Below are 19,843 nucleotides of genomic sequence, written 5' to 3'. Positions count from 1 at the left end.
TAGATTCATTTGTGAAAGGAAACACATCTGAGCCAGAGAATGATCCTAGGAAAACTCAATGGATCAAGAGCAATGAAAAGGCTATGAAAATAATTGTGGATGCAGTTAGGGATCATATAGTTCTTATTTTGTCAAAATGTGATACTGCATATCAAATGTTCAAGTCTCTTGAAAATATATATGAAAGAAACAACACTAACAAAATCCTTGCATTGAAAAGACAACTTCACCATGTGAAAATGAATAATGGAGAATCTAGCACTACATTCTTTATGAGAATTATTGAATTGAGAGACCAACTTTCAACTATTGGAAATCAAATTGACAGTAAAGAGTTAGCATTAATAGCTCTAAAAGGTCTCCCAACATCATGGGAACCATTTATTCAGGGAATAAGTACACAATCAGAACTCCTTAAACTTGATACATTTTGATTTGTAAATACAATAACTTGATTTGTAATTTTGACTTGTAATTTTGATTGAAATTCATCAATCAAGACTTAAAATGGGTTCACAAGTATCTGAAGTCATGGAAAACTCAAGAATGACCAATAGGGGAAATAGAGTTAATGTGTAGTTAAATTCCATTATTAGGAATTTGTCACTGTAAAAAATGGCTTGTAAATCAAGAATGTCATAGTAGGCATTAGCAAAGAACCTTGTGAATCAAAATGTGGCAGCAGAGACTTAATGATCAAAGTTGTATGTCAACAAGGGAACATAGCTTATACGAGACATTATAACCTTTGCAATACAGATCCAGATTATTTAAAGGAACATATTAAGATACTTCTTGCAAGGACCTAGTAAAAATAACATTATGTACTTAATTTGAAAAAAAAGGAAAGTTCTTAGAGAAGTGTACAATTTTCTGATGCACAATTCACAAATATGAAGCATATACCTAAAATCTAGAGCGAATTGCTTTGTCATCCTGAAATTTTGCACCAGGCTTAGAAGGTAATACAGTAGCTATTAACTTTGACACTGCAATCAGTTCCGGCTCCGATGTTCGAGAAGACTCTTGCTTGGGTAGTCCTTTTGATGAACTTGTTGCAGAAGTAAATTTCACTTCCCAAACCTGTTTTGCAAATGACAGCCAACAAAGTTGAAGGACTTTATTTACTCCCAATACAGAGCATAACAAAGTTAAGGTCAGCCTAAGCAAACATTAAATATTCCACACAAGCAATAACTCGATTGCGCATGTATAATACAGATATTTCTCAAGAGTGTAGAATTATCTAGTCTTTATTGAATTAGCTCCATAAAGCAGAAACAAATTATAGGAACAAACATGTTAGAAAAATCAAGATACTAAATGATGTTTAATGAACTGATTATAAGAAATAAATCAGTCTAAAAGAAAAAAAGGAGATGGAGATTCCATCTTGCCTCTGCCATGATATTGCATTCCTAAATAGAACAAGAAAAATTTAAGGAGCTAAATACAAGCCTACTTGCAAATGCGTCATAGACTCAGTTGATTTATCATTTGATATAAATAGGAGTGAATACGGTAGAATTGAGTTGCTAAGAGTCAAATTATAAAATTTTATGAAAGTACAATCTACAAGCTAATATGTCCTCAGTATAATGGTATGCGTAAAAGAATGGTTAGGATAGACAATAAAAGAATGTCTCTGAAAATCTTGCAACACACTTGAAAATGTGAATGCTAACAGTCCTCTGCAGAATATTTTGTTGAAATGGTTTAACATATGCTTTGAAAAATTGTTACAACCATAAAAAGTCTAAATCAAGATAGTTTACATCTGGACAGTGAATGTTGAACTCACAACCTATGAAGAAAGGAATGCCAAAGAGATATATAAACAGAATTTTCACTAGGATTTAGTTTCCCCCGCACAAAGCTGAGGTTGGATACAATTTTTCTAAGGCAATAGATCACTCAAGAGTATAGTGAGCAGTGTCAAAGCTATAATCACAATTCCATTTATAAGATGCCAAGGCTAACAAAGAAAACATATTTCACACCAATTTTCAGAACATATGAAGCATTACTGACACCTTTCAAAGCAATGGAGCTAAGATGTATGCAAGAATTAGAGTATTCATAAACAGAATTCACAACTTACCATCAATTATCCATCGAATATCCATCCTGAATAGGGTTTGTAAAGGAAACTTTTGACATTATCATCTGTGTGGAACACAATAGAGAAAAAAATTGCAATTACATCCCATTATTTGCATTTCCATCCAACATTTTATTATATATTTTTCACTTCCATCCAAGCACAACACAAAGAATCAAATTACGACCAATTTCATTCAGTTGGATTTAACTCCATTTTTTTGGGATATCTAAAATATGTGGTTTTTGCATAATTGAAGCACCTAGGTTAACGATTCATGTGAAATTAGCCTATAAAGAAACTCAAATAAAGGCTTACCAAAAACAAGACTAAGTACCTAATGTTGTTAGTAAATTCTATAGTGTAGCCGACGGGTAGAATACTATCCGAACGGGCACGTGATGGTTGATCACCCCTTCAAAAAGGTATATGTACACCATCCAAAATGGACTTTGGATCATTGTTGTAATCATTGTAGTTATTGTAATAAGCATATTGCATATATGAATAAAGTATCCGTTCTGCGTTATATCTTACTATACTACATGTGTTAAGTATTCTTTTACCCTGTACGGTAAACATTTGGCACCGTTGCCAGACAAACCTAGAATGAAGGAATGTTATGAAGATTAATGCTGAATTTGCTTAACAAAGATAGGAACAAGGTAAAAGACAGATGAAATACGTACATGTTGGTCTGAATTTTCGCATGATAAAATTCCTTTGTCCAGGAATAGAAAATTCAGATTGTATCCATTAATGGTGAGTAGGGTTTCTAGCTAAGTCATCTTTTTGTTAGCCTTTGAAATTTTTTGTGAAAACCCTACATTTCATTCCATTCATAGATTTTTAGGCACGAAAAGTTTGAAAAATCAATTTGAGAGAATATTCTATTTCCTTTTATCTTCCACGCCCCCAAGTTATCTTTTCTCTCAATTTCCTCACCGTCTGATTTGAATAAATCTACTGTTGTCATTTCCTCGCTATAAGAACACAAGCACTCTTTATGTATAGCGAAGTGGCGAAGTGCCAGAAAGTTTAAAAAACAGGATCGAAAAATGAAGATATGGCACTCGGAGATTTATTTTCTGGTTGAATTTGTAATCACGTACACCTTGCAAGTACTATCAGAACAGGAAAAGGGACCTAACAGAAGTCGGCGCCGAAATGAGGATTTTTCCAATACCTCACTATCAGAAAAAATGAGCATCTCGCCGTTAGCGAAGTAGCGAGGCGCCGTAAAATTAAAGACATGGTGGCCTCGAAATTTCTCGGTAACCATGGTTTGTCCAAGTGGCATGACAAGTAATAACTGCTATTGTCAGAAGCAATTGGTAGGAGCAATAACGATTTGATGGGTCCTTGTATTTCACGGCGCCGAGTTTTATTCAAGTCATCGGAGCTCGCTACCTCACTATCGAAAAAATTTGACATCTCGCCGTTAGCGAAATAGCGAGGCGCCGTGAAATCAACAGCCAGTGGGACCTCAAGTAACGTGGATAGTGACTAGGATTAAAGTAAGGTCTTGTTGGGTGCCAGCAGTGCATAATTTCCTACGTCATCAATACCTTGGACCCACGCCCCATTTATACAGCGTACAAGAGATCCTGATTGTCAGATCAAAGCAGAATCAACAGTCCTTGCTATCTCGCTATGGAAAGTTGCAAGTTGTTTAAGCTATGCGACATAGCGAGTATGGGACCCACCATTCTTCAGAGTACTTGATGCAGTTTCTCCACCTTTGATTTAATCTTAGATCAACGGGCGTCGCTGTCTTGCCATGAAAAGTTTCTCGGACGATATGTATAGTGAGGTAGAGACAAGCGGGCCCACCACTGTCTGTTCAGGCAGTACAGTAATATATCATCCACAAGATCAAGATCAAATCGATGGCTGTCGCTGCTTCGCTATGGCAAGGTGCTCGTTTTTTTATGTATAGCGAAGTAGCGACCTGTTGACACGTGTCCTCAATCGCCAGTGGGTCCAGACAGAAGTGCCATCAAGGAAGGAGCTGTGTACGTGGGCAGTTTTCATTGGATTGACTGGCCAACTTGTCAAGTGCGACGCCAAGTTGTTTTTCTCCATATCCCATGATCGTAGGATTTTTAAAGATCGACGGCACAGATTTAAACGCAGAAGGTGGTGCCACTCTGTGTATTAATTAGACATGAAAGCTTCGCATGTGAGGAAAAACAGAGTATAATATGGAAGATTTTATCAGTTTCACCTTACGCAAACAAAGATTTCGAGCTATTCTTGAGCAGAAGCAATTACTGAAGAAGATCGTTCTGGAGTTTGGCAAGTTTGTGAAGCAGTTTGTTCACGGAAAGGTTGCAGGAATACAGAGGAAAACGAGGACGAAATTCAAGTAAGTAATCCTGTTGTAATCTCTGTGGGTTTTTCAGTTCTGTAAAACATAATCAAAGATGCCTCCGAAGAAGGGATTTTCAGGTCAAGTAAATTACCTGGATAGAAATGTACATGATGACTTGCTTGAGTTGCTGCCTGAGTCTACTGTAGAGACAGTGTAAGTTAAAAAGTTGACCTCATTAAACCCTAGGTTGAGGATGGCTAATGGATTATATGATAAGGGTAATTAGGTCTAGGATGCTCAAACCTCGCAAACCGGTTTAAATTTGTTCAAGAAATGGTTTGCAGAAAGGAAATTGTATGCCCCACATGCCAATATAAGGAATTTCGACCTGGGAAAGCTAGTTGTTCCTAGTGTGTTTATGGATTATGACCTCCTTGAGGCCGTGGCAAAAAGTTATGATCAAGCCACTAGGGTAGTCAGAAGAGTAGATGGTGAAATTCTAATCACCATCAGTCCAGAAGAGATTAGGGAAGTTTTCCGTTTGGGACCTCTCACTAGGTATCATGTGCCCATTGATTTGGTAGATTTAGAAAAATAATATATGTCAAAGAAGGATGTAGTTAGACAAGGTGCATTGAAGGCCCACATTGGCAGAATTGGAAACCTACCAACAAAAACATCATCCTCTAAAGAACCTTTCAAGAAATCATGCTTCAATGCCAAGGCAGTAGAGATATACAGGACCCTGTGCAGGGTTTTTGGAGAGGGTGAAGAAGATTTTATCCCTGTGAGCTTCATGTATATGATCACTCAAATCTCCTCATTCGGTGTAGAAATAATTTTTGATTTTGCTTCTTACCTGGCCGATGAGATTCACAATGGATTGGTGGGGATTGCTAAGGGCAAGGTGGAGAAGGTTTGGGGCCAATATTTCCTGTTGATGCACATGTTTCTGTTTAAGGGGGCTACATACTTTGGTAAAGAAATGGTTCTGAACAGAGAACAAGGGGGGGAAACACTTATGGAGTGCAGATATGATTGGGGAAGCAGAAAATGCTAGTTTCGTTAGATTTGACAGGCACTTTGCCTCCAAACTGAGATGCCTCATATTGAGTGACAATCCCAGAATTCCTAAGGCACTAATGCACCTAATTAGGCCTATGGACAAAACCCATAATTTGAAAGTTTCACATAATTGGGGAGATGTTATCCCATATTCAGTTTCAATTGTTATCAGAATTTATGGATTCAAGGGAACACCTCATGTACTACCTTACCAGGTGCCCTTAAAGGTAGGAGTGGCTGAATTTTTGTGGCAGTTGGGAGGAGTGGAAGAAGGCTTTTTGCACAAAAGGGGAACAGTATCAATTTTTCCACTTGCACAATAGCCCACCAGTTTGTAATAACCAAGGAAGGGTGGGTCTTCCTCTACAAATTTTTGGAGCAATATAAAATGGCAGTATCTCACTCGTTTTTGTGATGCAAAAGGTTTCTTTAATTCGGCCCTTAGGCATAGGATCAAACTTCGTCCAGTTGAGCATGAATTTTATTTCCTTGAAGATGTAATAAGGAATGAGTACTCTTTGCAGGAGCAAGAAACAAAGAAAGAAAAATGGAGAGTCTATTCAAAAGTTTTGGATTTTATTAATTGTTTTGACAAAGGTTACAACCCTCTTAGTAATGCTGTAACTACTGCAGATAGAATAAATAAGCTTATGAGTACATTCCCCGAAATAATGGAGGTAATGAATGAGAAGAAGCAACATTTCATTAATTTTTTTCCAAATAAAGCCAGGGAAATGATGAGAAGATTGGGTTTCACTCCCAATATAGGGGCAGGCCCATTGGTTGTGCAAAGGAGGACAGGATATACTGTCATTCAGGATCAAAGGCCCATTGTGAATAAAGGAAAACAGATAGTTGAATCTACTAGTGCTGTTTTTGAAGAAAGGCCATTTGAACCCTCTCCTAAGAGAAGAAAGATAATAAGGGAAGAGGAACCACATAATGAAAGTTACTCACCTTCCCAAACCCCTATGAGAATTGAGGAGGAGCAGCTCACTGATGAGCAAATTGAACAAATTGGATCACAAGGGGGAGTTTTTGTTACCCAGGCAGAGATTGATGAAGGGAACCCCCAGGAGCCTCTTGTGCCAAGTTTTGAGTTAACTATAGCAGATTTCAGCGGAAGGGAATTAGACCTTGTTTTGGAACAAGCCAGTCAACAATTTTTGTCTAATGACGGTTTTGTAAGGTCTAGGGCTTTCCATCAATTTGCTTGGAGGGCAAACATGAACATTTTTGAGGAAAGATGTAAAAATATGAAAGTAGAGCATCCAAAAATGGATGAAGCCTCCATTCAGAATCAAATAAAGGAACAAATGATACAAGAGTTCCAGAATATAACCCCTGAAGAGGGGAGATAGATGGTAAAAGATGCAAACATTTTGTTATTGCCCAATTGGGACATTGCTGATGCCTTGATTTTTAATTCTGTATCAAATAATTTGGGATTGCAAGATCCAAATAAAAAGGAGTTCTTGGGAACTGCATTCAGTAATGACCAAGCTGCTCTTGTTATGTGGTCATTAAGAAGAGGATCTAGGGCTGCTCCATCACAGCCTGATGATTCGGGATTAACAGGGAGTATCATTGTGAGAAGAGTTGTTGATACCTCACATGTGCAGGCAACCCACATGAATGTGAATTATTCTCAATTTGCCTTGGCTACTGCAGAGAGGGAAGAAAAGGAAATAACTGAGTTGCAGAGCAAGTATGAAATAGTGGTGGATGCTTACAATAAAGAGGTAAAAAAGAGAATTGAGCTTGAGAACAAGCTATTGGAAAAATCCACTAGGCCAAGAATAACATACCCTCACCCCCCAGTTGAACCCTTCAAATCCACCCCCCTCATAGAAATACCAAATACACCCCAAAGTACACAATACTACACTGCTGAGGAGTTTGAAGAAGAAAAGGGTAAACTGTGGGCCTTACATGTAGAGTTGGAGTCAAAATATGAAGATAAACTACAAAAAACTCTCACATATTTGGGGGATAAAGTTGAATGGCCACTAATCCATGATCAGTTGGCTAGGGTGATCAGTGTCTAGGAGGAGTTGAAAACCAATGATGAGGCTCTAAAGCCTACTGTGAATAAATGGGTAAGAAGGGAGAAAGCAATGACATTTTTGTGTTTATCTTTTATAAATAATTCTCATGATCAAATTGAAAAAACCTTTGACATTGTTTCTGATCTTGCTGATTTTGACAATAAAAGGATTCGTTTACAAAGAATAATAATAGGCTACTTGAACAAGTACAAGAGCCAAAAATTCAGTTTGTTTCCTCGTGCCCTAGATAAGAAAAATCATTTGAAAAACAAATATGAATGGGCAAAGGAACTTGATGATTTATTCTGTTTAAGAATGAATCAAGTCATAAATGAAACAGGGCATGTATGGTGGGCTACCACGACAAAAGAAATGGTGAAGGCCCAAATATTCTTTGATTCTTTAAAACAAGAATTCGTTGATATTGATAATGAGGCTGAGTATATATTAAATAGATAGAAGGATATTTTGCAATTCAATTGGCCAGATGATACATTGTTTGACAAGTGGATGGCAGAAATCGCTCCTGGTGAACAGTTTGATGAAGACGAAACTGACAGTGATGAGGTGCAGGGTGAAGAGATCCAAATCATTGACACTGTCACTACACAAGCCCGACTAGAAGAAGAAGACAAAGATAATCAGTCACCTTTAGTTGCAGGCCCGGGCCCATAGGATGCCGATACAAGTAAAGAAGGGGAAAAGGTAGATGTTGTTCCTACCATACAGGATAAAGATGGTGAAAACCTACAAGTGGAGGTTAATGTGCCATCATCAAAACAAACTTCATCGTTGGCTAATTTGGTAGTTGCATACGAAGAGGAATCAGATTAATAGCCAACTCAGCAACATTAGAAGATGTGACAGAAGCTGACCCACCAAAAAGAATGGTAAATATTTCTTGTAAAGGACACCTGTCAATTTCTCTTAGCCTGAAGCTTGTTGCATCTCACACTATATAAGTGAGATTCCAGGGCTAGAGAAAGGGTCCGAATTCTATTTTTTCTAAGTGATATACTTGGTCTTGTTTTGGTCCATTGTTTGGAGCAAGTTTGTGATGTATTTTCTCTGTTAGTTTCTGAGAATACATGAATAATAGAATGATCCCTATGTTTCCTCCTACAGTCATTTTGAGTTTACTGTAAATGTATACAATTTTCAAAGAAAATGAATACAAATTATGAGCTGTCCCCATATCAGTTCTTTCTGAATTTTGTCTCCTTTTGATTACTTGGTTATCTTGATATTGTATGAGTAAAGGCTTATGCAATTGAATGCAATCCAGTTAGGTTGTATATTTGTTCATCACTGCTATTAGTTCAATGGATTAAGTAAAAGCTTTGATGAATTTCATAATGTTGCTATAGTAGTGGAAAGGATTTTTGAATGATGAATTTTGATAAGAATTGCTGATAACATTTTTTTTAAGGCAACTAATTAGATCTAAGGATTTGTAGTAGACTCTAAACCCCAACGGATTAGGCACTAGTCAAATTGATTCAGTTGGAAGAGAAATGTATCATAAATGGTTTTCAAATGTAGAATTATAATCAATTTTACTTTTATTTCCTGTAGATCTTCAAAGTTAGCCAGTACTTGTTTGCATGGAATGTTTTAGCTTCAATTAGCCACTATTACTCAGAACACCTGTAGATCTATAGAAGAATTTTGGCCAGATCTGTTATATGGGATGTGTTTAGCAAATTGTTATGAATTATGCATGTATTTGAGGATTTGAGGTGAGAATTAGAATGAAACTAAAATAATCCTCATATAGTGTTTCCCAGTCTTGAATCATCCCTAGGTATACCCACCCTAGTTTTGCAGAGCCTGAAGAGTAGAAAACCACCCTTGGTTTTATTAAAGTTGGGTCCAAATGGTTTACACATACAATTGTTAATAAGAATTGGCTAGTCTTTAGATTGTGTGAGTAATTTCATCTTGGTATTGAGCATTTTGTTGCTTAGTAGTTTTAAAACACCAACACAACACAAGAAGTTTTAATTTTAGCACAGCAGGCAGAGCGCAGACAAAAGCTTTAGCAGATTGCTGATGGACATTGAGGGGGTGAAGGGGCACAGATGGAGGGAGTGCACTCACCTAGTAGGCTGAGGAGTACTGAGAATTGCTGGAGGAGACTCGACAGTGATTGAATTTGGTGAAAGAAACAAGGGAGGAGTTCATTAACCTATATACGCCGAGGGTAGAGCAGCCAAACAGAAGGGAAGCAACTCACACAGCTCGAAGTGCTGAGGGAGCATGAGCGTGGAGTGAACTCTTCGTTCCTGATACACCCGACGAAAGGATATAGGAAGAGAATTGAACAACTTCGCTTGAGGAAGATCTTTTTTCACCAAGTAACGCGATTTTCAGAAGTAGGACAGTTGTCTGAAGTAGCATGGTAGTATAGAACAGTACGGGTATGCAAAATAGCGCGGGTGTTGTCCAAAACAGCGTGGGTGCTCAGATAGCACGGTACCTAAGAATCAAAAGAAAGTAGCGATGGAAGGTCCCAAATAAAATTACCGAAATTTAATGGTGATGGTACAATAGATCCAGTCAGACATTGCAAGATGTGCGAAACCATATGGACAGTAAATGGCGTGATGGACAAGGACGATTGGGTCAAACAGTTCCCAACAACCCTACGGGGTGTGGCAATTGATTGGTTTTCAGACACAGACCCTCAGAAACTAACTACAAGGGTGGAGGTCAGAAAGGAATTCATAGCAGAGTTTTGACTGCTACAAGATGATAATGAAATTGTAGCAAAAATATACAACACCAAGCAAGGAAAGAATGAAACAATCTGGGCCTATGCCAGATGGTTGAAAGAGCTAGTTGGGAAGATGGAAAGTCAATCGACGGACGGATTGAAGAAACAATGGTTTGTGGAGGGGTTGCGGCTGGCTCTGAAAAAGAAGATGAAGATTGGATCACCCACATTGTACATCGATGCGTATAATTGCACAATGGATTTGGAAAGAGAACAAAAGACAAGTAAGAAGAAAAAGCATAAGTTGTCGAATTTAGACGATTCATCATTTGAAAGTAGCAGTAGTGTTGACGAATCGAACAAGAAGGTTCAAGCATTATCGAAAGATATGCTCAGAATGATGAAAGAATTTAAGAATTTGAAAAAGAATCCAAACACAATGAAGGGAGAACTGTGGTGCACCGATTGTAAAGAAGATGGCCATACAAAGGGCTCATGCCTGAAGAAACAATTTTCTAACATCTGACAGGTTGTGGGATATTCCCTAAAGGAGTGTCCGTTTAACATGAAATCAAAAGGACATCAGTAGGTGTTACTAACATAGGAAGTGTCCACCGAAAATAACACAAACAACGATGCAACTTCGGGAGGATATCGCAACAATAATAGATGTGGAAGGGGTGGCAATAACAACAGTAACAATGGAGGCCGAAATCGAATACAGTACGACGCGAGCAGATGGCCGATGATTCAATGCTATGCGTGCAATCTCTGGGGCCATTCGCTAGAGATTGTACTACGAAGGAGACGGGAAAACTACTATGCAGATGGTGTGGTTCGGGGACCATGAAGATTCAAAATGCCCAAAGCAAGGCATAAATCTATTAAGCATTGAAACATGTGATGCGAAGGTCCTGGCAGTCACACGGGAGCAGGCGAAGAAAGAAAAATACCCTGATGCAGAAGAAGAGAAGGAGAGGCTACAAAAAGAACGAATAGAGCTAGAAAGGCAGATGAAAACAAGGAAATCACAAGTAAAAGACACTGCAGAAACTTCAAAAAGGAACTTAGTGGAACAAAACATGATGAGACAAATAATGCAAACAAAATTTCCTATTAAATTAAATGACGTTCTTCTCACGATGCCACAATTGCGAACGACTATTATGAATATGACACCGCCCCCGCGAGTGACAGAGGAAACAGGAAGGGATAGTAATGGAACAACAGCAGAAAACCCAATGCTACTAACACTTATGACAGGAAGGCATCCGATAGTAGTTGAGATGGGCATTTTGGGCACTGTACTGACAGATACAATTGTAGACGGAGGATCAAGCATGAACGTGCTACCAGAAGATATTAGGAAAAAGCTAGAATAACCCACACTGTGGCCACCTACTTTCCAATTACTCACGGCAGATCAGCATGGGATAAAACCGTTGGGAACTTTGATGGCACAACTAGTAACGATTGGGACACAACCATTTTTACTAGATTTTGTGATCATCTCACTAAAGAGAAGAGGGTATGACGCCATCCTTGGATGGGGGTGGTTGGTGCAAGCAAAGGTAAAACATGATTGGAAACGGAACACCCTATCCATAGAGAGCAGAGGCAGAAGATTCATAATTGACTTGCATACACAAATGGTAGGGGAAGAGGCAGCGTCGTCAAGCTCAAAAGATGAAGGCGAGAGTGATGACAAAGGAAAAAAGCAAATGGAACCGGATGAGGAAGGAGTCCTACGGTTAGGAGGGTCGAATGATGACGACTTAGACTCGGTAAATGGCCTATTCCACTGGCAAATGGAGGATTACGAGCTCTTTCCGAGCTGTAACATGTTAAGGGTCGACGAAAGTGAGAAGGGAGAGGAAAATGAATATCCGAAGGAATACAAAGAAGCTGAAGAAGGAAAGGCAATTATGGCTGAAGCTGAAGGGAAGAACATATAGTATGAACCTAGCAAAACGAAAGATTCCACCGTATGGTAGACTGTGAATGGACCATGCAGAAAGAAAAGGCTACACCACACCATAGATATAGTAGAAAGGTGACGACAACAAGGAAAACACATCATACGGTCTGCACAGGAAACAAAGAGGAAGGGCTTAATAAAAACTTCAGTAGTATAGAGTGAAGGTTCTAGAATCAAGAATACAGTGATTGACGGCAAGGAGTGGTGACTGATAAAATTCATGATATCGAGTTTCAAGAACAAACTGAGCGATATGGAAAGTACAAGGGAGAGATTGTATAATTTAAATAAACTTGATGAGTGATGATTGTGGGCACAACGTGCCACGAATGTTACACAGAACAAGTGTAAGACATGACATAACAAGCATTTATAATTAAATAAGTTTCAACCGGGTTAGTTAGTTTTGAAGTATAAGAGGCACAACGAGATCAAACCAGGTAAATTTAAACTAAAGTGGGTTGGGCCATATAAAATCCATGAAGTGGGCGATAACAAAGCAATAAAATTATGGACACTCAACGGGAAGGAAGTTGCTGATGTAGTGAATGGGTCGAAGCTGAAAGTCTATCATGAAAGAAATAACGCACCTCCGTGGACAAACAACTGAGAGTAAATAAGGAATATTAATGTATATATGTAAATTAAGTGTAAAATAGATCTGTTTATTTTTAAGTTGATAGGCGTAATAAGATATAAATAGGAGAACAGTAGTCAAAAGGATCATCTCAAAATCGTACAACCATCAGAAACATCATAGAGAAAGATAACATTCAATTGAACAGTATGTCAAAAAGCAGTAAACAAACTGTACGTTGTGTTTTTATTCTTTTGGAAGAAGACACCGTACGATCGTACGAACATAGAAGACAAATGTCGTACGACTTGTACAGAAATCACTAGGAGTCAAAGCATATAGACATGGATCATTAATAGAGCCCGTACGGATCATAAAAAGAGGATTTGTGCAGCCAAGCAACCACCATATAGCCATACGAAAGGAGGAGAATGAAACTTAAACACCGTACGGTGTACGACCCGTACAGAAAAAAAGCAAGGGAAGATTACTAAGGACCGTACGACAATCAAAAGTCTTGGTAGGAGATCAACGTGTGGGGCAACATTGTATAGATCATATAGACAAGGCAAAGATTGTATACAACCTTCGAAGTGCCAACAAGGTATGTCGTACAGACCCAACAGAGACCCAATCGAATCCATACATAGTGTACGGGCCTAGTAGGAAGCAAATTGCATGCACGCCATACGACAAGCTTAGGAAAGGGAGGAGATAGGCACAGTATGGCCATACGGCTGTAGAGAAAGAAGTGTCTATTGTACGACCAAAGGATCATAAGTATGACTACATGAGAAGACAAGAAGGCATTCCGTACGATTACTAAAAGTCGTAACAAAGCCGTACGGCCTAAAAGGAGTGTTGGAACACCTCCATACAAACTGAACAACCAACAGAATATCTTACACCGGTTTAGATACAAGAGATGACCACCGTTCAAACACAGAAGGGTGATAGGAGGTTTTCTATAAGGAAAAAAGAAAAAGAAAACGATAGATCAAAATAGTTGAGAATGGAAAAGGTTTGGTACTGGAGGGACAGACATAAACAGATAATGAAGAAAACATAAGTGGTTGGCATAAATAGTGTGGGACTGGAAAAAAATCACAAAAATGGTGTGTTCCATGGACTTTTATGTGGGTTTGAGAGTGCTAATTTGCTGCCCCTCGACTCTGCTGGGGGCGATGCCCCCTAGACCCCCAGTCAGTTCAATTATCAGTCGTGGGAAGTGTGACCAGTTGATGAGACTTGGAGCCACTGTAGGCATGGAGTGTCTGTTTGCTAGAGGTGGAGAGAGCACTGGAGCAAGCCTTTTAAGAGGGGTGATACGCTTTGAGGCACTTTGGAGTAAGTGTTGGATGTGAGGCTATCCTGGTGGATGCATAGAGAACTCGGGAAGAGCGGATCATCCAGCTAGAGGCAGTAGAGCGACACTTTGCTCAGCGTACCCAAGAGTTGAAGCAGAGAAGGCGGCACAGGTGGCTATCAAGGTCAGCGTGGCTAGGGTGACAGTATTTGTTAGCGGAGGTTACAAATGCAACGTGTTTTGGAGACCAGTTTGTTGCAAGCATGGAAGAAATGTGAATGTGATGTGATAGAAAAAGACCTCTCCTGTTATAGTTAGTCACAATTAGTGTGTTCTATTTTGTTAATCTGTCTCGAATATTTTGTAATTGTCATCCGGAGACGACTTTTCTTTTTGGGGGGGATGATGTTGTCGGTAAATTTTATAGTGTAGTTGATGGGTAGAATAGTATCCAAATGAGTGCGTGACGGTTGAGTCACCCCTTCAGGAAGGTATTTGTACACCATCCAAAATGGACTTTGGATCATCATTGTAATCATTGGAGTTATTGTAATAAGCATATCGCATATATGAATAAAGTATTTGTTCTGCGTTATATCTTACCCTGTACAGTAAACACCGAAAAAAAGGCTTATAAAAAATGAGACTTTAAGTGTCCCAAACATTATTTGTGGAGGAAATCCACAATTCTAAGACAGAAAAAACAGGGCATTTAAAGAGGTTAATTTCCAAAGAAACCTAGGGACTTGCACCCCCAAAAGACCTTGAAGTACCTGTCCTTGATATGTCATTGCACCAAGTACTTTGAGAACCTGAGTACCCCCACTTCCACCATTTTGTGACCATGCCGCTGCCAATATGGGTACTTGAATTTCTATTTTGATTCTTACTATTGGGTATGTACTATGTCACTATGTTGAATGTTTAATGGTTCTTGTTTGTGTTGCAATTCAGCTATGTTCAAGTATTTCAGTTTGGTATATTATCTTGGAACATGATTTCATAACTAGCATTTCAAGTTCTATATGTATAGTATAGAATAACCCCTTGCCCCCCACACACTCTCCCTTGTTCTGGAAACTCTTCCCAATGTACCCAAGCACCAGTGTTACACTATTAATTTCTAACTCCTTTCTCATATACCAAATTTAATGCTCCAACTATTTTTTGAATTGGCATTATAAAGTTAAGCAGCTATGAGATTTGGATTGTTGGAAGCACAAAATGCAATAAGTTCAAATATGGAGTTAAAAACCTTCACTTTGAATAGGCAGATTATATGCTCTAGGTTCTACATGAACAATGGCAGCACTAAGTAGTTGTATCTGACAAAAGAAATGGAACAAAGTGCCAAAATTCAACTTCAAGGTTGTCAATTTCCTTAAGGCATTAAGAAAAAGCTTGTTTGCCAAATAAAGTTTTCTCTAATTTACTGATTTGGGTTCAAGATTTGGCTTGAGTACAAGGATTTGGGTACACGTATGGGAAAAATAAATTGCGGGTTAGATGCATTTTGGGTATGTCATGACAAAGAATCCTTGTTGGTGCAATCTTGCGTTAGGCAAAACATAGTTTATAGTTTCGTAAGTGCAAGCTTGGCTGATTAGAACCCTCCTATTGTGATTACGTGAAAACTTAACACCCAAAAATGGATAGACTTGCGAGTTCACATTTAATGCACTAATTATTCCTCTTTAAATTAATGGTTCTTTAAACATTAATTAATCATCTGCGTTCTTCCAAAATCCAATCTTTGCATCATTTAATCATTCCCAAAATATAAATTAAATGATTAATGTTGTTTAATTAATCACCTTTAGTTAATTGAATGTTATTAGTTAATTACGCTCAATTTCTAAAGTCCTATAGTTTAAATAATTATTAATTATTTAAAATAGCTAATTTATTCCTCCTAATTAAATTAACTCCCAAATTTAATTCAATTTCTTCTACTTTCGCTATAATTCTACATTTCTCATTTAATTGAGTTTTAATTCGATTAAATCCTCTAAAAAAAAAAAATCCTCACAAATTTGGTAAATCACTTTTCTAAAATTCATATATTCTTCAACATCAGAAAAAAAAAAAAGTTTTTATTTCAGTTTTTGGAAACTTTATCTCCCCCAAAATTGAAAATATCTTCAGATTTTATCTTCTGTTATTCAAGTTCGAAATTGAAAATTACTAATTCTTTCTTCAGTCTCATCTCTCCTGGTCTTCTGATCATGATTTTCTCTGATTAATCTTTGATCGTTCATTTAACCCTAGATTTGTATATAAGCAACCTTCATTCCTCACATTTTCATCAAACATTCAAGTATCGAACCTTTGTCAATTTGTATTCACAATCGTTTGCAATCAACCAATATCATTTTATCATTTTCTCACAACTGAGTGTCACATCCCAACAAAGCAAAGAGAAGCAACAGAAGCTTGGAGTGTTTGTCATTTTACATGCATTCATTTGTTTGTTTGATTTCTGACAGTAATGCTTCTCATTCTATTGTTTGTAGGGCTAGGTTTGGTTAATTCTTGTTTTTTATTAAACAGGTTATTGCTAATCTCTCTGTTTAGTTTCTTGCAGATTTTTCCCTACTACAGCATGCCCATTTTGCTAATATGTTAGGCAGCTGCAGTGTCCCACACACTGTGCCTCTTTGGCACAGATTCCTTTTTCTCTATGAAACTCTACTTGCATAAAACCCCATGCCCTTTTCTTGCTGCCCCACACATCATCCTTCTAGCACATGCACTAGCCAGGTCTGACATATCACAGCTGGACATAAGGCTGAAAATGTAGGGTATGTTTTCAAATTTGTAACTTTGACCTGAGTGTTGTTTGCTTTGAGCCCTTTTGTATATTCTGATATTATTTGGTCAATGAATTGATTATAATGATGCAATACTGACAACAAAAAATTGCAACTCTAAACTACAATTTTCTTGCCTTGATTTTATAGCATGAAACTGAAACATGTCATGGAAATCGTATCAGACCTAGATAATGAAGTTTGATTACTGGAAGCCCAAGAATTGATGAAAAATCACCCAAATAGTGCTGCTATAGCCACATTTGAAAGACATCAGGCACCAGGAGAAATAATTCAAGCCTCACATTGAACTCTGTCATGAAATTTTGTTGTCTAAACCAAAGTAACATGACTGAGACCCGGCTCGGACTTGGCAAGGGTAACTTGACTCATGACCCGGCTCGGACTTAGAAATGACTCGGCAGTGACTTGGCAAAGTGAAAAAACCTCGAAATTTTGAGATTTTTTAGGATTTAAAGAACATTCCATGCACCCATTATTGAATAAAGCTTAAAGACACATAACATCATTAAATAGAAGATAATTTGATTATAATGCATATACTTAAAGTTAAAAGTCAAACATACATCGATTACATAAGTACAATACTACAAAGGTAAATTGCTAAATACTATATTACTAGTAATTAAAGTTTAAACAGTAGCTGAAGGAAATATTATAAAAGTAAAACATAGAATCATATATAAAATGATAAATCCATGCAACCCATCAAAATGTATATGTATTATGTATTATGAAATCCAACACATCAATATTCAATGAATCAATAGTCATCATCAAATGTTCCAAATTTTAATCATATATTAAGTTAAACAAAAAGTTAAAACAAGACTATAGTTATGGCTCGTAGTCGAAGTCCTCATCCTCATCCTCATCCTCATCCTCAACCTCAACCTCAACCTCAACCTCAGGCTCAATATAATCTATAAAATGCCTCTTAGTAAGGTGTCTAAGGTAGGTCTTGGATGACTGATTAGCCATAGCATCAGCTTGTGAGGTATCTCTAGGATCAATTGTAGTCTCTGGTTCTGCCAATGCCTCTGAGGTGCCACTAGGATCAACTGTAGTCTCTGGCTCTGCCAATGCCTGTGAGGTGCCACTAGGAACAACTAGAGCTCTTTGGTCCTCTGCTGCCATAGCCATAGCCTCAACCTGGCCCTCTCTATCTGCCTGGTCAACCCACTATAGGTCCTCATCATCAAACACAGGATAAGTAGCCTTAGTGATCCACTCAGACTTTGAATCAACCTCCTCTAGAGTAATCGGAGAGGTGTCACTATCCAAAATCTCCTTGGTCCTAATGCGCAGGTTGTAATGCACAAAGACTAGCCTATTCATTTTCTCCATAAACAACTTGTTACACCTCTTCGAGTGGGTGTGCTCGAACATGCTCCAGTTGCGCTCACATCCAGAAGCACTACTTGGTTGGCTCAAAATGTGGATGGCGATTTGCTAAAGGTTTTTGAAAGCCCAAACATTTGCCACCATCTATTTGAATTTTGAAAAAAGGAAAAGAAAAAAATATAATTCTCATTTCAAAATTTGAACTTTAAAGTTTAAAGCTAGAAATTTAGAAACTAGATTGTATAAGGCTTAAGCTGCAATTTTGTACAACCTTCTTTGCAAATTTGACTTGAAAAAATGGGCCCTGATGCATTATTGTAGACATCCATCTCAAGCAATATATCTGTGGCATTAGTGGCCATCTTCGATATCACAGTGTATAGGCCACTAAAAACCTCCTCATTTGCCTTGAAATCTTCACGGAAACAGTATGCTGGATTGAGGTAATAGGTTGTTGCATGGATGGGCTTATGAAGCTGATTTTGCCATCTCCTATCAATTATGTCCCAAATAGGACCATAGGTTTCCTCAACTCGTACATATTTGGCCTTAATAGCGCCTCCTTGACCCTATCCATGCTCGTGCCCTCGTAAATGTAGGTCATAGAGGGCTTCTCGCCATTAGCAACTCATAAAAGGGCTACAAGGGGCTCAGTGATCTACAAAACAATTAAATAGAAAAACAATTTAGTGAATGATGAAACTTTGCAAAGTTGCACAATGAAAATAAAACAAAAATATGTATGAGATAAATTAATTTATAAAATTTTAAGACTTAAGCTTTTAAAATTTAAATTACCTCCACAATCTTCAAACACGGCTCCCAAAAACTTTCATCATCATAAATGCATTTTGTTGCATCTATCCCTGTAGGGCTGGTGGCAAAAGAGGAGCAACTCCATTTTGGACCAACAAACATGCACCTCAAAGCTAACCTTGAACTCAACAAGGATTTTAGTGTGATAAAATTAGAGGCAAATCTTGTGATACCAGGACGAGCCAACTCCTTTCCCTTCGTGTATTGCCTCATAGTGCTGAGGACCAAGGCATGATTATAGATGAACTTACAAAGATTTTTGGCCTTGGTAACACATGATTTCACCCATACAAGCTTGCCAATATCCTCTAACATGAGGTCGATGCAATGGGCCACACATGGAGTCCAAAAGATTTTTGGGTGTCTCTCCATCAAAAGTTTTCCTACAGCAATTTTAAATTAGTTAGTAAATAAAGAGAATTTTTGATGTATTTAAAAACTTTTAATTTTCAAAATTTAATGAAAAACTAAAACAAATTTTTTAGAAGTAGAACTTAGAAAGTTAGAAGTTAAAATTTTACTTGTAGCAACATAATTAGTTGCATTATCAGTCACCAATTGGACAACATTCTCTTCTCGCACCTCCCTTATGACCTCCTCAATAGCCTCACATAAGAATTTTGCATTTTTCACATGTGTGGAAGCATCTATAGACCTCAAAAACATGGTGGATCCTGAAAGTGAAAATTAAACAAAATAATTATCATTCAAGAATCAATAGTCAATAAAACAAAATTTTCGTTATTC

The 19,843-nt window shown here is 37.8% G+C and overlaps 1 protein-coding gene across 6 annotated transcripts in view; it reads right to left on the bottom strand.

Annotated features, from left to right (window-relative positions):
• Positions 1-247: 247 nt before the first annotated feature.
• LOC149580118 (1,4-dihydroxy-2-naphthoyl-CoA thioesterase 1-like) overlaps positions 248-19,843 on the bottom strand; it is a 216,101-nt gene continuing 196,505 nt past the window's right edge. For 4 of the 6 annotated variants that reach the window (XM_089789350.1, XM_089789340.1, XM_089789327.1 and 1 more), the window contains one exon: positions 248-1,083. In XM_089789350.1, coding sequence (XP_089645476.1) covers positions 956-1,083 — 128 coding nt within the window. In that variant the 3' untranslated portion in view covers positions 248-955. The remainder of the gene's footprint in view (positions 1,084-19,843) is intronic. The other 2 variants (XM_089789367.1, XM_089789393.1) reach the window with 1 other exon arrangement.

The sequence above is a fragment of the Cupressus sempervirens genome, chromosome 1 (assembly GCF_028749045.1).
Source record: "Cupressus sempervirens isolate cs-2001-9-10 chromosome 1, ASM2874904v1, whole genome shotgun sequence".
Lineage (NCBI taxonomy): Eukaryota > Viridiplantae > Streptophyta > Pinopsida > Cupressales > Cupressaceae > Cupressus > Cupressus sempervirens.
The sequence above is the reverse complement of the archived record's forward strand: the minus strand, read 5'-3'. Positions and strand labels throughout refer to the sequence as shown.